This window comes from Platichthys flesus, chromosome 6 (assembly GCF_949316205.1).
Source record: "Platichthys flesus chromosome 6, fPlaFle2.1, whole genome shotgun sequence".
Lineage (NCBI taxonomy): Eukaryota > Metazoa > Chordata > Actinopteri > Pleuronectiformes > Pleuronectidae > Platichthys > Platichthys flesus.
Genome location: NC_084950.1, coordinates 28194462 through 28209411, shown reverse-complemented (window position 1 = coordinate 28209411; position 14950 = coordinate 28194462). Strand labels below are relative to the sequence as shown.

General features: G+C 39.0%; 2 protein-coding genes across 3 annotated transcripts in view; both read left to right on the top strand.

Annotated features, from left to right (window-relative positions):
* The first annotated feature begins 791 nt into the window (after positions 1-791).
* wu:fa25f02 (uncharacterized protein C11orf24) lies at positions 792-6710 on the top strand. 2 transcript variants are annotated; one of them, XM_062390305.1, is made up of 3 exons: positions 792-866; positions 2834-3118; positions 3331-6710. In XM_062390305.1, the coding sequence occupies exons 2-3, from the start codon at positions 2956-2958 to the stop codon at positions 4215-4217; spliced, it is 1050 nt and encodes a 349-aa protein (XP_062246289.1). In that variant the 5' UTR covers positions 792-866; positions 2834-2955; the 3' UTR covers positions 4218-6710. The 2 variants fall into 2 exon arrangements, with proteins under 2 accessions (XP_062246289.1, XP_062246290.1); XM_062390306.1 differs by having other exon boundaries at positions 806-866; positions 2934-3118.
* A 6038-nt stretch (positions 6711-12748) lies between these two features.
* lrp5 (low density lipoprotein receptor-related protein 5) overlaps positions 12749-14950 on the top strand; it is a 79847-nt gene continuing 77645 nt past the window's right edge. Inside the window, exon 1 of the mRNA XM_062390320.1 lies at positions 12749-12972. Within this exon, the coding sequence (XP_062246304.1) occupies positions 12918-12972 (55 nt within the window). The 5' untranslated portion in view covers positions 12749-12917. The remainder of the gene's footprint in view (positions 12973-14950) is intronic.

The following is a 14950-nucleotide window of genomic DNA, read 5'->3' as shown; positions in this document are numbered from 1 at the left end:
CCATAGTCCAAGTTTCTGCCACTAGACCACCGCCTCTCCTAATTTTATTAGGAGAGGCGGTGGTCTAGTGACGAGCCCTCTGCTCGTCTCCTCCTCCTCCTCAAGACTAGCTTTGATAAGAAGCTTTGGTTATATAATGTGTCTGAAAATGTCAGAAAATGCCTGAGTTATTTCAAACATTAAAAAATCCAAATACTTTTCATTGCCAGGCCAATGCTGACCAACAGTCAACCATTAAGGACTTATTTTACGACAAAATGGGTCGCCTATCAAAGCACCAATGCTGCACAACAACCTAAATGTCACACAGGTGCCAATTGAGACTCATCACACTTGTCCTAGTATAACATTAATACTTATCTTTTAGCTGAGGCTTTTATACAAAGCGACTTTCAATAAGTGCATTCAACCATGAGGTTACAAACACAGGACAGCAAGAACCATGTAATACATTAGCTTCAAAAGGCCAAACTACAAGGTGCTACATGTAAGTACAATATATATATGCCTTTTTTAATTTAATTTTTTTCTTTTCAACACCAGAACTGGCCTGTGGACTAGTAAGTGGGTTGGTGCTTGTAGAAAAACACAGAAATGGAAACTGTGACAACTGTGGAGCCCCGGAGTCTGTCCAACATATTCTGACGTATTATCCATTGTATGCCAAAGAAAGGAGGAGGGTTTTTATAGGAATAGGCAAACTGGGTACTGAAACCTTTTCTTTAAAAACACTGCTTGGTGAATCCAGTGGGTGGCAGCAACGCACCATTTAGTACCTAGTCTGCCTGAAAGAAGAAGAAGAAGAAGAAGACGAAGAAGAAGAAGAAGACTGTTGTGATTTATAAACATATGACAGTGGACTGATGGTAAGCTCCCCATATTCCGTTGGTTGTAGCTAGCATTTCAGCGGGTCCATTCAATCACACGGCTAAAGCGACCTGAAAGAAAATGGCTTGTTTGCATTAGTGATGTTAACGTGTATATCTTAACTCTGCTCTCTTTAAAGGGAGAGACGTGTGTTCAGCATTTAACGCCAACTCAGTGCACACCACCCAGTTAACTGGTATGCCAACGGGCTTTTGTGGCTTTGACTAGCGTCAGTCGCCGTTGATCTAGCTGGTTAACTATTGTTGTGTAACTTGTAACATGTTTGGCTCTTTATTCGTCACTCATGTAGGTGAAAGTGAGGACTATAAATATAGACTAATTTAGCTGACTTTGATATTTCAAATTTTCTGTTGGTGAAGTGTTGCAGCAAGCTGTGAGATCAATGACTGTATAGGAAGTCGGTTGGTCGGTTGTTGTCACATCACATCACTGACATGAAGCTTCTACGTTATTCTCTCTGCTTGTTGCCGTTCTGTTTCTATATTTTGGGGGGATTAATTATTGGACTAAGTCATATAATGTCTGACTACTTGATTTGGGTATAGTGATTCATGTTCTATGAACAGTCAGTGTTCCAGTTTATCTGGGGATCATGGCAACTGGTGATATGTTGTATTTCGTCCAAATTATGAAGACTTGTTAGACTTGTACCCTGTTAAAAGGGTTTTTACCCTGTTAAAAGGGTTTTTTGTAGTTTTTCCTTACTCTTGCTGAGGGTTAAGGACAGAGGATGTCACACCCTGTTAAAGCCCTATGAGATGAATTGTAATTTGTGAATATGGGCTATACAAATAAAATTTGATTGATTGATTGACTTGACCGCAGATTTGTCCTTTTCTCAAAGCGCATGTGTATGAAGTTTACTGAAGGTCTTGTTGAAAAAAACATAAAAAAACATTTAATGTAATATGTCTGTGTCAACATCATGTTGAGACATCAATATAGATCATATAGGTACTAAAATTAACATAATATAAACAACTTTAACAAGATTCATAACAACATTGCGAAGCAGTATTAGCTTCTAGAAGGATGATGCCGCAGAGATGTTTGTGGCATGAAACATAAAATGAGGCATACTTTGCTCTGTTGGCTGTTTAACAGCAGGTGTTGTTAAAGGAAAAGCCCATGATATTCGTTGATAGTCCGAAAACAGATTAAACTTAATAATCAATATCAGGCTTTACAAACGGAACTAAATGTTCATAGGAGACACATGGAGTTATGAAGAATACACACGGCTGGCCAGCTCCATGCAAAGTGCTTTCATTTGACGCTGGTGATCATTACAATGCACACACACCAAACACGTGTCATATGCAAACATCCCTCACACCAACAAGTGTCAAAGTTATTTGACATTTAAAGCTTCACGTGTCCTCCTCGCTGCTGTCAGTCATCGGTGAATAAAAACAACCCAAACGCAAATGGGTGGGTTTGTTTTTTGTAGTTTCTGTGATGCAAGTGTCGTTTATCTTTGTGTAATCAACAGATGATGTGTCGGTACTGTATAGATTGTGTTGTCCCCATAACGCATGTGATATAACAAATCTGAAAAACTGACTTAAGGTCTTCATTGTCGAACAATGTGCTGTTTGTTTCTTCTCTTCTGTCAGATGACTACGTGCTTTCTTGTGTATCAGTCAAAAGGGTGAATAAGTCCCTAGTCTAACTTTGACAACTCTGGCTGAGTGTATTCAATGATTGTGTATTTCATATTAAAACAGATTGTTGTAGTGTTGCATAGTTTGCATAATATGTCCATGCCTCGAATAGATGAAATCCAATTTACAAGGTTGAGGCTCCGACATTGTGGACTACTAAGCGGGTTGCTGCTTGTAGGAAAAATGTACCCTAGTGACATGTGAAATCTACTTTATAACATACCTCCTACATAGCTTAAATTGCTGCTGTTGACTTGTGATTATGTTGGTGTCTATTTTAGATCAAGAGTATGGATGATGATTTCACCTTCTCCTGGTCTCCATCCTCCCATTTCAGCTGAGAATTACTTCTGTGTGTGTGTGCGTGTGTCCGTGTCTCAGTCTTATTCCCTCCCTGTCCACCATGTCCCTACATCCCCTGGCATTCCAGTTAAATTCTCTGGTGTGTCTTCACCTCTTCTGCCTGGTGCTCGTCTCTTCCTCCTCAAGACTACCCAAAAATGTTACGGTTCCAGCCAAACCCCTGATGCAGCTCAACACAACACAAGCAAACTGCTCCTCTCCATGTAAGTATGAGCTTGGATAAGAAGCTTTGGTTATATAATATGTCTGAAAATGTCAGAAAATGCTGTTGTTACTTCAATAATTCAATGATGCAAATATTTTTCTTTCCAAAGCAGACTTTGTCAGAAAATCTCTTGGTATAATTGTATTTCTTTGTAGTTCTTTTTGCCCTTACCTTTGATTTAAGTCACTAATGGATGTTGTGGTTCCCCAGGTGTCAATGGAGGTGTTGAGAAAAATGGAGCTGCTCAGGAGAACAGTGATGTACAAACCATCCCACTACTGAAGAAATTGACCTCTATCTCAGTGCTAGAAAGGGACCAGTCCCAATCTTCATCCAACACTCAAACCTCTGTAGGACAAAAATCGAATAAAACTTCAGCCTTCGTAATTTTACACAACCAATCTGCAGCTGGAAACAATCCGTCCACAACCTCACCATTCAATCAGCAGCCTGTATCACCAGACCACCAGCTTCCATTACCAGAGATTGACGCTCAGCCTGTAGCCCTTCCTCCCACAGGCTCTCTCTCACAGGCTGCTCACTCTGGATCCATTAACTCCACTGGTAGTGCACAGCCTGAGAGGAATGTAATCACAGCCATTGTACTTGTGACTTCTACCGACATAACAAGGCCTATGTCTACTACGACAGCATCTACAACAACAACCGCAAGACAGTCTGCAACAACAATATCAAAGTCTGCAACAACCACACATACAAGTCAGAGTGCAACTATTATTACCACAGCCGCCTGTACAAAAATGACACCCCCAACATCACTGGCACCGGTTACAAAACAAAATACTGGAATGCCCACAATTAACTCCATAACTGCTGACAGTGCTATTACTCCTGACAATCACAATAATTCTGATACCACGGAAACAAGTGTTGCTGTGGCAGAAGTAGCAGGGGCTGCTCTGACCAGGCAGCTGGTGGATAAAGCGTCTTTGTTTGCTGTCTTGCTCTTTGGTCTGCTCTTTTTCTTGGTCGCGGTGGCTGTTTTCATCATGCAGGCTTACGAGAGCTACAGGAGGAAGGACTACACCCAGGTGGATTACCTGATAAATGGCATGTACTCAGACTCTGGGGTATGAGGGTGGAAGAAGCTAAGCACAGCTTGTGGAGGGTGTTTGTTTTTGCACCGGGAGTCAAACATTTCAGACAGGCTGGTAACACTAGTGTTGTGAATTCATAAGGTGATTCAGTTGTCTGGACCAAAATCCAATAGCTAACTGACTTTAAAGCAGCATTTACTGATTTGTTCATCACAAAATACTTAGTTGTCTTGCCTCTTTTTTGTGATTGTTTCAATGTAAAAAGTTTGCCTTTCCATTTATTATGCAGCCAAAAGATGAGTTACCTGTATGTAACTCGGTTACTTGGTTCTATGAATAAATGCAGGCTTAAGCACAGGAAAGAATCTCCTTCACATTGCTTGTCAGTCGCGCTGTAGTTGTCAGTCGCGCTGTAGTTGGATCCAAGCTGGGGGTCAGGAGAAACAACAAAAGTTACAGTAATGTGATTTTCAGTTCATTTCAATTGGTTTAGTCACCTTAAATAGCTATTTTTAAAAGCAAAAGCAGACCCTCGGGCCACAGTGGAATTTAGGAAATATCAATATTGTGTGCTCTGGGAACTTTTTTATATTTCAGATCAGTTACATGGCAGCTTTTATGGATAATTCAGCTTAATTGTGACTTTCTTATCTATATTAATGTTTTAAATATCAAAGTTATAAGTGGTTTAGATGAGCTAGAGAAATGAATGAATGTTTACAGCCTCTCCAAATGAAGCTACTTTGACCTTTGATTAGATAGAAAGTTGGCAAACAAGATTCAACTTGGACTATTTTTATTAGAGTAGAATTATCCTTCAAATGTATGAAATACCAGTCCAGTGAGTAGCAGAATGGTTCTATGAAGGAGATCAGACCTGATATAGCCTGGTGTGTGAAAGCCTGATTTGTGTGTTTCAGACCAGAAGTTTATCCAATGTGGCATCTGGTTTAGTCAGTTGACCAGAAAGAGAGAGAGACCACCATGTCATCTTGGGCAAATCATCGAGTTGACAATATTGGTATCGCCTTTCAGAGGGTAATTATTGCTTTGGTGATTTTCTGCTGTGTGCATGAGCAACTGGAGCTTTGTTAGCTCACTGGGTTTAAGTCAGTAGCTGCTTTAGTTGGTGATAATGTTAAGGAGGAAGGTCACAAACAAAAAAGGCTCCTATTTTTATCAATTAAACTTTTCTTTTACAAACTTCATTTGTGATTTCAAAATAGTTCACATCAGGCAGAGCAGCAATAATGGCCATTACAAAACCAGAAGTGCAGTATATCCCTCAGATGTTTTCAAAACTTGTTGCATCCTTTACTCGTTTTTCATAAAAAAATCAAATGATAACGCAACTCCAGTACTAACAATTTCGAAATGTGTTTAATTAAAAGGATTGTTCACCCAGAAATGAATATTAACATCTACTCACCCTATGCCTATGGAATTAACTCGATGTCAATGACCACACAAGCAGTATGTAGGCATGCAGTGATTTTTCTGTTTTATTACATTTGAAGGACTCACCATTTACTTCAGTTGTTTTGGATTCTGCTCTAATAAAGTTTACCCCTGAGACTCAAGAAGGGTTTTGTAGACTCAAACACTCTACCCAACCCTCTATTTGCGTAGCGGTGAGTAGATAATGAGTGCATTTTCATTTTTGCGATGAACTATCCTCTTAAGTTAGTTAGTTTTATTGAAAATTAAAAAGAAATTCCAATCCAGGCTCCAGCACTATGAAGGTAGGATTTTGAGAAGCAACATTTTGTTACCTGGTTGTTGTTGGACAGAAATAACTCAAGTGTTAACAGCGTCATGTATCTGAAACTTGTCCAACTGTGGTTAACAACTAAGAAAACTATTTCCCAAACACTGTACTGTACTTTGAATTACATTTAAGTCCAAAAGCTTTCATTAATGGACTGACATTTCAGTCATTTTCTGTAAATATTGTTAATTTAGCAAATTATTTCTTTGCACTGAATCACGGGAAGGGGACCATACCAGAGAGTTGAATTCAATAGTGGTCCTCGCAAAAGTCATGCATTATTATCTGCATCTTTGTCATCTTTATCCTGGTTTTTCAAACCTGTATGGATTATTTTCGTCATCTGTCTCCTGGTAGCCTCTCTTGATTGCTGTTTCCGACATTTAATGATTAACTTATTGTCTGTATGTGTTGAAATTGTTATAGTTATGAACATGATGTAATATTATGATTATGGACAGATTTCTTAATCTGTCATTAACCGCAATAATTTCTCAGTGTTTTAACCAGAAATTGGTGACTTCACAGAAGTCTGTGTCTACGCTGCATAATTAAATGCCTTTATTACTTTGCCAAATATTTTCTGAAGCACATTACTGTATGACAAAGCCAAGTCAAACATAAAGCCATTGTCAGATTGTATCTGAATGAAAGGAAGATGCATTCATTGATCTAAAAGCTCATGCAGCAGTTGAGCTTAAATTAAGTTTTTAAAAATGTATTTCTGTAATATACATTGTAATAAAAATTATATTTGGCCTGTATGATTTTTAACTTTCTCCACCATAACTTTTATGTTATGGCACACTTTTACATGAGGTTTTTACAAGAACATAGGTTGTTTTTGCCCTTTGAATGACCCAAGTTCAAATCCTCAAGTGCACCAACATAAAAGGGTTATTTTTGCGTTCACATTGTCAGTTTATTTGATGGAGGACTTGGTTCTCTCTCTGGGCCATGTTTGCTCTAAAAGTTCCTCAGTCCTCTTTCTGTTCACATAACTCATGGTTCATAATTACACAGATTCTTACTTTGGATTGTGGGTAGTTTTCACTTGGAACAAGATGGCTGCCGGCACACTTATCCAGAATGTGGTTATCCACATTCATGTCGTATTTGAAATGAGTACATGTGGTTAGGAAATATCTGGTTAGACATACAAATTATATCACTACTACTAGAGGTGCAAATCTTCACTAGCTTCACCATTCGATTACGATTCACCTGTCCTCGATTCAATTCTTGATACATCTCTATATAGGCATGTATTCATGTGATCGCAGGTCATCTGCAGTATAAAAATACTTTTTTTTTTATCAAATGTGTTGTGGCAGATCAACATACAGAACATATTCTTTTAGAGGATTTATTCTCTTAAAGGTCTGGGGGAGTGAGGGAGGTTATGTATTAAATATTCTCTAATTTATGACACAAAATGTTTTCTTAAATTCTTAATTACATTACATTACATTTCATTTAGCTGGCGCTTTTATCCAAAGCGACTTACAATAAGTGCATTCAAACCCGAGGGTACATACCAAGGACGACAAGAATCAAGGAAGTACAATTTCTTCAAAATAAAGCAAAACTACAAAGTGCCTTAAGTAAGTGCCATTTTAATCATTTCAATATGAGACTAGATGAATTAGGTCAAACTACAAAATACAGCTTTTGCTCCTTTAGGGCTGTGTTTTTTGTTATAGTTTGAGCCCAAAAAAAGCAGACAGAAATACAGAGTGATTCTAGTAGATATGTAACCCTACTGCACCACCTACACTTTTTGTGTTGAAATACAGTTAATAAAAGCGATATTTCAATTAAAGTTTCATTCATTTGATAATTGTTTGGAGGTGTTTGGGTTCATGAAATGTAGTTTACGTGTAAGATTTACATGTTATGAATCAGTTTTTGGATTTTCTTGGACACTTTTCATTATGGACATTTTGTCTTTTGTGTCCCCAGCTTTATTTCCTGTCTTTGTCCTGTTTCCCCGCCCTTGTGATTGTCTGCACCTGTTCCCAATGTGCTTCACCTCTGTTCAATCAACCCTGCCTCCCTTGTGTTCTCGTTGTCAGTTCGTCATCTTTTGCTGCTACATAGTCTTTCCCTGGTACACCATGTTTCCTAGCTTCTTGTTGGTTACCTTGTGTCACACCAACTCTGTGTTTCTACTAATTTGGTTATCCTAGTGTTTCTTTTTAGATCATTTGGATTTAGATTTTTCTGTTTTTGGACTTAGTTTTTTGACTCTGCTTTTCCACAAAAGCCTTTGTTACAATTAAAATGCCTTTTTTTTATTGGTACCAGTCTCCTATGTTTGGGGCCACCTCCACACTTCATAGTAAACATCTGGACACGTGTATGCAGTGAATACGATTCGTTATTTGTTCTATGTTAGTGAATTTTGTACTTTGTTCTTCTTATATAACCTTATACCTCTTAACCATGTTTGGATAGATACACACAGAGGTGACACTTTTTATGGGTGGATTAAGACTGATAACTGAATAAGGAGCTTCACATTGGGGCATTCAAGAATCAATATTATTGAATCATGCATTATACAATGTGAAACTTAAGTCTTTTCCTTTTTTATGCTCTGTTAAATCAAGAGATTTGGATTATTTGTATGAGATCTGTGTTAAAATATGTGAACCCAATGAAAAACTAAACACATAACTAAGAGAAAACTTCTGCTGTGAAGCTAAAGATCAAGTGGATCTAGCAATTTTTAAAAACTGAAATTGTGGTGAAAGGATAAATAAGCCAGCACATATATACTTATTTATTTTGGATAATTGATTCTATTCTTTGTTCTGTCTTAATATTATGAAACATCTACAAAAAAGCCGCTCTTTGTTTTACAGACAAGAGCCATAAAATACAATAAATACAGTTAAAACAAATGCCAAGAAAAAAAACTATATTTTTCTGCCCAGAGGTATTTATAATACAAAAGCGTATATATACACACATCATGTTTCCACTTTATGAACTTTTCCATCACTCAACACACTGCGGTCTAGCAGTTAGCATTAGCTCACCTGTCAACAGGGCTTCTCAAAGTTATGACGTATGTGGCCTGCTAATGTCAAATTTTAAACATTTCACAGCCCACTAGAGGGCGCTCACAAATGGGCAGGGGCTCAATGGTTGAGAAGGTATGCTCTAGTGGGAGCTGTGCTCAAGGCCCAGCACCTTGCAGCTCGATTTGCATAAGCCAAAGATCACCAGAAATGGCATGTCTGTTACTGGTGCCACATTCTCTTGTCAGATGAAAGCTGGTTCTGTCACGCTTGAAAGAGTCTGGAGATGCTGTGGTGAACATAATCATGCCTGTAACATCATCTAGCATGACCGGTTCAGTCGGTGAGTAATGGTTTTTGGAGGCATCACATTAGAGGGTCGCACAGACCTCCATGTCATAGCCAACAATCCTTACATTCATTGTCAGACCTTATGCTGGTGCAGTGTGCCCCTGGTTCCTCCTGGTTGAGAACAATGCCCGGCCTCATGTGATTAAACTGTGTAGGCGGTTCCTTGATGATGAAGGCATTGATGCCATTGAATGTCCCTCATGTTACCCTGACCTAAATCCAATTGAATCCCTACAACAGTGATTTTCAACCAGTGTGCCGCGGCACACTAGTGTGCCTGAGAGATCGTCAGGTGTGCTGTGGGAAATTATCTAATATTTAGTGTCGCCCTCAGAGTCTCGGTGTGCGGCACGCCTCGGGGGGTTGGTCCTCGTCCGGGGCGCCTCACGGCGTCGCTGGTGCAGGGGCATTCTTTCTCTGGGACCGCGGGGCGGTGTCCGTCGCCGGTGCGGAAGGCGGGGACCGGTTGGAGGGGACCGGGTAATGGCGGTCGGCAGCTGCGACTCCGGACGTGTATCGGTCACTTCTCGCGAATCACCTCAGCTACGGCGCCCGCTGGGGGAACCCTCCGGCGGTGCGCCTCGGCTGGCGCCTAGCAGCTGACTTAGAACTGATGCGGACCAGGGGAATCCGACTGTTTAATTAAAACAAAGCATCGCGAAGGCCCACGGTGGGTGTTGACGCGATGTGATTTCTACCCAGTGCTCTGTATGTATGTAAGTGAAGAAATTCAATGAAGCACAGGTAAACGGCTGGAGTAACTATTGGCACTCAAAACAGGTAAATCTGAGGAGGTCTGTTTTAGACAGGGTAAAAAGGTGCTGTTCTAAATTATCCTTGTGGTATTTTGACCAAAATATGTTACAGACATTTCATTAAGACCCCAAGGAGCCATATCAACTGTGGTCAAATGGTCATAATATGTCTCTGTTAAATAAAATTTCGTTAAATCAAAGATTATTTCATAAATCTGATTCAATTTGTGCTCATTAAAAGATCATGAGCGATAAAGGGCTGAAATAATTTAAAATAGTGCTTTTTAATACATTAATAAACTATGTTACTAACTATATGTATTATATGTACTGTGTCAGGCCATAGAGTGTCATTTTGGTTGGTGGTGTGCCCCAGGATTTAGCAAATGTAAAAAATGTGCCGCGGCTCAAAAAAGGTTGAAAATCACTGCCCTACAAGACATCATGTATTCAAAAGTCTGCTTCTGCCAGGTACTGCCACAGATTGTCCCGGAGCTCACTGATGCCCTGATACAAGTTTGGAAGGAGATCTTTTAGGACACCATCCACGCCTCATCAGGAGCATGCCCCGATGTTGTCTGGAGTGCATTCAGGCACTCAAGGCCACACACACTGCTGTGTCAAGTTAGGAGTTGCCTGTAATTTCAATTTGATTTTCGGTGTGGTTTTGAATCAAGCCCTCAATTGATTGATGATTTTGGTTACCATTGTCTGTTTTTGTAAATAAAATATACAACGTGTTGAGGATTTTTTGACCATCCTCACACATTACTGTATGTGACAATATATTATGTATATTGTATATTACACATAACTGCACAGGAGAATAGTGCCTGTCTAATTCCACATATACTCCCTTCTCTCTTTAAGCAGGACCTAAGGCAAGGTTACAGATAAATGGCCAACCAACAGTACATTGTAGTGTCTATGTTGATGGACTTTCATATGTAACTCAGATGCCTCAGACATCGAGGCTGGAACTTCAACTATTTTGCGTATTTCATCAGTGGCAAGATAGGACACAATGTGATTTAGTTATGCATTACTTAGGCTTAACTATCCAATAGGATATGAACACCTCCATGTATCATAGAGAGTGACAATAATTCTAGCCATTCATGGATGTGCTGTTGGCATGGTTGACACAAGTAAATGGTTTTGTATTTATATAGCGCTTTTCGAGTAGAAAGAAAAGAAAATAAATTACACAGTGCTCCACAGCTTCTCTGAGTTTGAGGTATCCACCTCAATGCCAGGCCGATAGGTGAACTGCATAAAATAACATAAACAAGTGAAACAAACTTGTCTTTGTGAGTTTTATTTAAAGTAACAGTAAAGACCTTTTCCGACATCGCCTGCGGATAAAGTCCAGGGAATGGGACTGAACTCTATTCGTAATTTGCCTCCACACATGCAAAACACAGTAAGAAGAGCACAGATGCATTCACAACAGCAAGATATCCTCTGCATTATTCAGGTGAGAGGTGGTGAACCAGGCAGAGGCAGGAAGTAACATATGAATTCCACTGCTATGATCACGTCATTTTGTTTGCGTCTCCTGCTTCAACTTGTATGGCACTGCTTTTTCTCCCGGGGAGATCTGTTTTCTTTTAATATTTTTAATTTCAGCATCTTTCGAATGTTACAACCTTCATCAACAAAGAGCATCATGACATGATGCATCTTTATACCAAGATGCAGCTGTTGGAGTCTTACAAGGTATCTTTCTTTCTTAAAAGGACAGGTTCTATCAGTGAACAATTCCTTTTTCAAATGTCTCACTGCTCAATTATTTATTTCAGGATCAGTTCCTGGGTGGTACAGTGTTGTCCACGCAAAAGTAGAATAAAGTCAGAAGAGTGTACATGTGTGTATAGCAAAATTTGAAGAACGTGTGGGCTGAATATTCCGAAGTTCCTGAGAAGATCAATATCTGAAAACGAAAAGCAAAACAGCAGGTGCTCAAGCCCCTCACTCTTCTGTCCCAAAATTGGAACCTTAAAAACAAAAATCCTAAACATCAAGAAAACCCTTGGAGTTCAAGCAAGCTAACCTCACTGACTTGCACAACAAACAGGTTGTGAGGAAAGCCACATCTATTTTATAGGTAAGTTCTCACCACCTTCTTTTACCCTTTGCATAGATTCAAACTCATATTCATTATCACTGTCACTCCAACTTTTAATTCTTTCCAGGGGGGCAGATGGCAATGGTGTTCATGTTTTTTTCCCCAGGATTTTTTTTAATATCTTATAAAGTATTTATATTCTTGTTTTTATTGTATTTATTCGACAGTATTATATTTATTCAACATTTGTAAGGTCAATGCGGGACAACTATTGTCCTCCCAAATCTGAAGCATCTGTGCCTATCTCCCCTCCTTGTTTTGTCTTGTTTTTATTGTTCATGTCTTGCTTAATAAAAAATTGTCCTTCGGCGAATTTGGTTGGGTTTCACTGATTTTAGTAGGTCCACTTGAAATCCAGGTTAAGAATGACATAGATATGGTTGTAATTTAAAATAAAAAGGTATGTATGACATTACTAGTAAAGTGGACTTTGTGAAATTTAGAAAATATCTGGTCGCCTTGTGTTGGATGACGTCATACCACGTCCGCCGGCCCCTTCTCTCCGTGCACGAGCTCGACTGTCCAAAGTATAAAGTAGTGCGAGTGCCACAACAGTGAAAAAGTATAGTCGATAGAGGAGCGCGCGCACAAACTCACTCACACATATGTGTTCATGGACACACCGAAAGTGGACCTCTTTACAACTTCATTTAAGAGTAAACAGCAGACAATGAAGTGGGACTTACGGACTTAAAGCTTAGAGGAACTGAAATGGGCGGTCTGCTTCTGCTGCTGCTCAGGAGCTGCCTGCTGTCGGCAGTTCAAGGTACGTTCACTTTTTGTTCACTTTTATTCTGAGGAAACAAAGACTGGAGCCACCAGGGTGAACATGATAAGAACGTTGTAGTTAACTTGCTGTGCTCCATTTGTGTGTTGGTGCTCGCCTCTCCACACTGAGGTGTGCAGCTAGCTGTGATATTTGTTCTGGACGTTTTTATGTCCCAAGGGTACAACAACAACTATGTTGTAGTAAATATCTTAAAATACTATGTTGTTGTCTGACTCACAGCTGAATAAACCTATCGTAGATAAACCGTTTTGTACAGTATCTTAGTCCCAGCGGTGTGTTTATTTGCTGGAGCACAAATCAAGTTTGAAAAGAGCAGTTTGAAAAGAGCCTGGGCTGTTTTCTCGGGCCTCTGCAGCTCCAGACGATTCCTGCTCGGTGTCGGATGTCAGGCAGACTCTGTGCTCAAGTGTGGAGAAGTAGATGAAAAAGGAATGTTTATTTGTGAAAGAAAATGCTGATGTATCATAATAGACAGTTTGTGCCTCTGGATCAGTGTCTTTATCAGATTTTCTTTCTCTGCCGGTTGATTTGCGGTCTTGTTCGCCCAAACTGCACCACTACGAGGCGGCGCTTCGACATTCTGTCATGTGTGAAGGCAGTCCTCACTAACATTTAGGTCCAAAAGTCCTCAATCAAACCTTACTAATGTGTGTCAATGTGTACTGGTGAAATAAATAAAGCTTAAACAGTTAACCTTGGAATCATTAGCTGATGGATATTATACTATAACCCAATACAATATCCAGCATGATTAAATTGTGAAAACTGACATTTGACTGATTCACTATAAAACAAAGTTTACATCCAATCTGAAATAACATTTTTATAATCCTGTAACTGATGAATCTCAGAAAAAGCAGCAGATATACGTTAATAGGGGTGAGTGATGAACATAAAATGAGACTGAATGCATTGCCAGCTTTTATGTCCTTATAGCTTTTTTTTATCAGATATTTCTCATGTTTTTGTCAATTTCTACTTAGATTATTTTTTAAATGTATGCCCCTTTTTGCTCGCATAGTCTATTCTGAAACAATTTACAGCATTATTTTCTTCAACATGTTACAATATATGTATAATGTGTGTCTTTTTGCACTGGTACCACACTTAAGCCTTTTTCAGGCATGACCCTCGAGCAAAATTCAGACATATAGTGCAGCAGACAGAGACAGGAAGTGTTAACCCTGCTGTGTAGATCACATGATATTGTTTACTGTCAGCTCTTATCATCTTCAGATCAACATTGGAGTGTCTCACTTGGACATTTGCGTTCACACATGCACCTCCTCTGTGTATCTGCGGAGTAGAGTACATATCTGAAAGTAGCTTTAGTGACATTGTGTTTTAGCTTATTATCAAGTTGATTTGCTCAAAACATATTTTATAGAAATTTCGTGGAAGTTAATGTAAAAACTGTATTGTTGTGCCTACACAGTCAATTTATCTGCTTCTCAAAGTATCATTAGTTTCTAAGATGAATGTATTGAACATTTTGTTTTTGACACAGATGTCAAATGTTTTAAATTCATGTTTAAAAATAAATATATATCAATGGGATTGGTTGTGGTCAAAATCTCGGACTAATTGTATATATATATCATGTAGAAGATAGGTTTGCCTATATCTCTTCCTTTTGTTAAGAATACTGACATTTATTGACACATTACTCAAATCACCATATAAAACACAACCAAACATTGTAGCTCATTATGTACATAAGTAGCATTAAAGTATGTTATTAAGTTGATGTTTAGATTGAAACAGAAACAGAAAAGAAGACTGGGCTTTTTCTTAAGTTAAGATGGTTGGCTGTTATTGGTCCTCAACTGAAAATGAGTCGACTGTATGTACGCACACTTTGCACTCACTGACTAAAAACACCAAAGTGGCGTCAATTCACTGTATGTTTATAGACAGACTGTTCTATCACTTGGTGTATAGCTGGGTTTTCTCA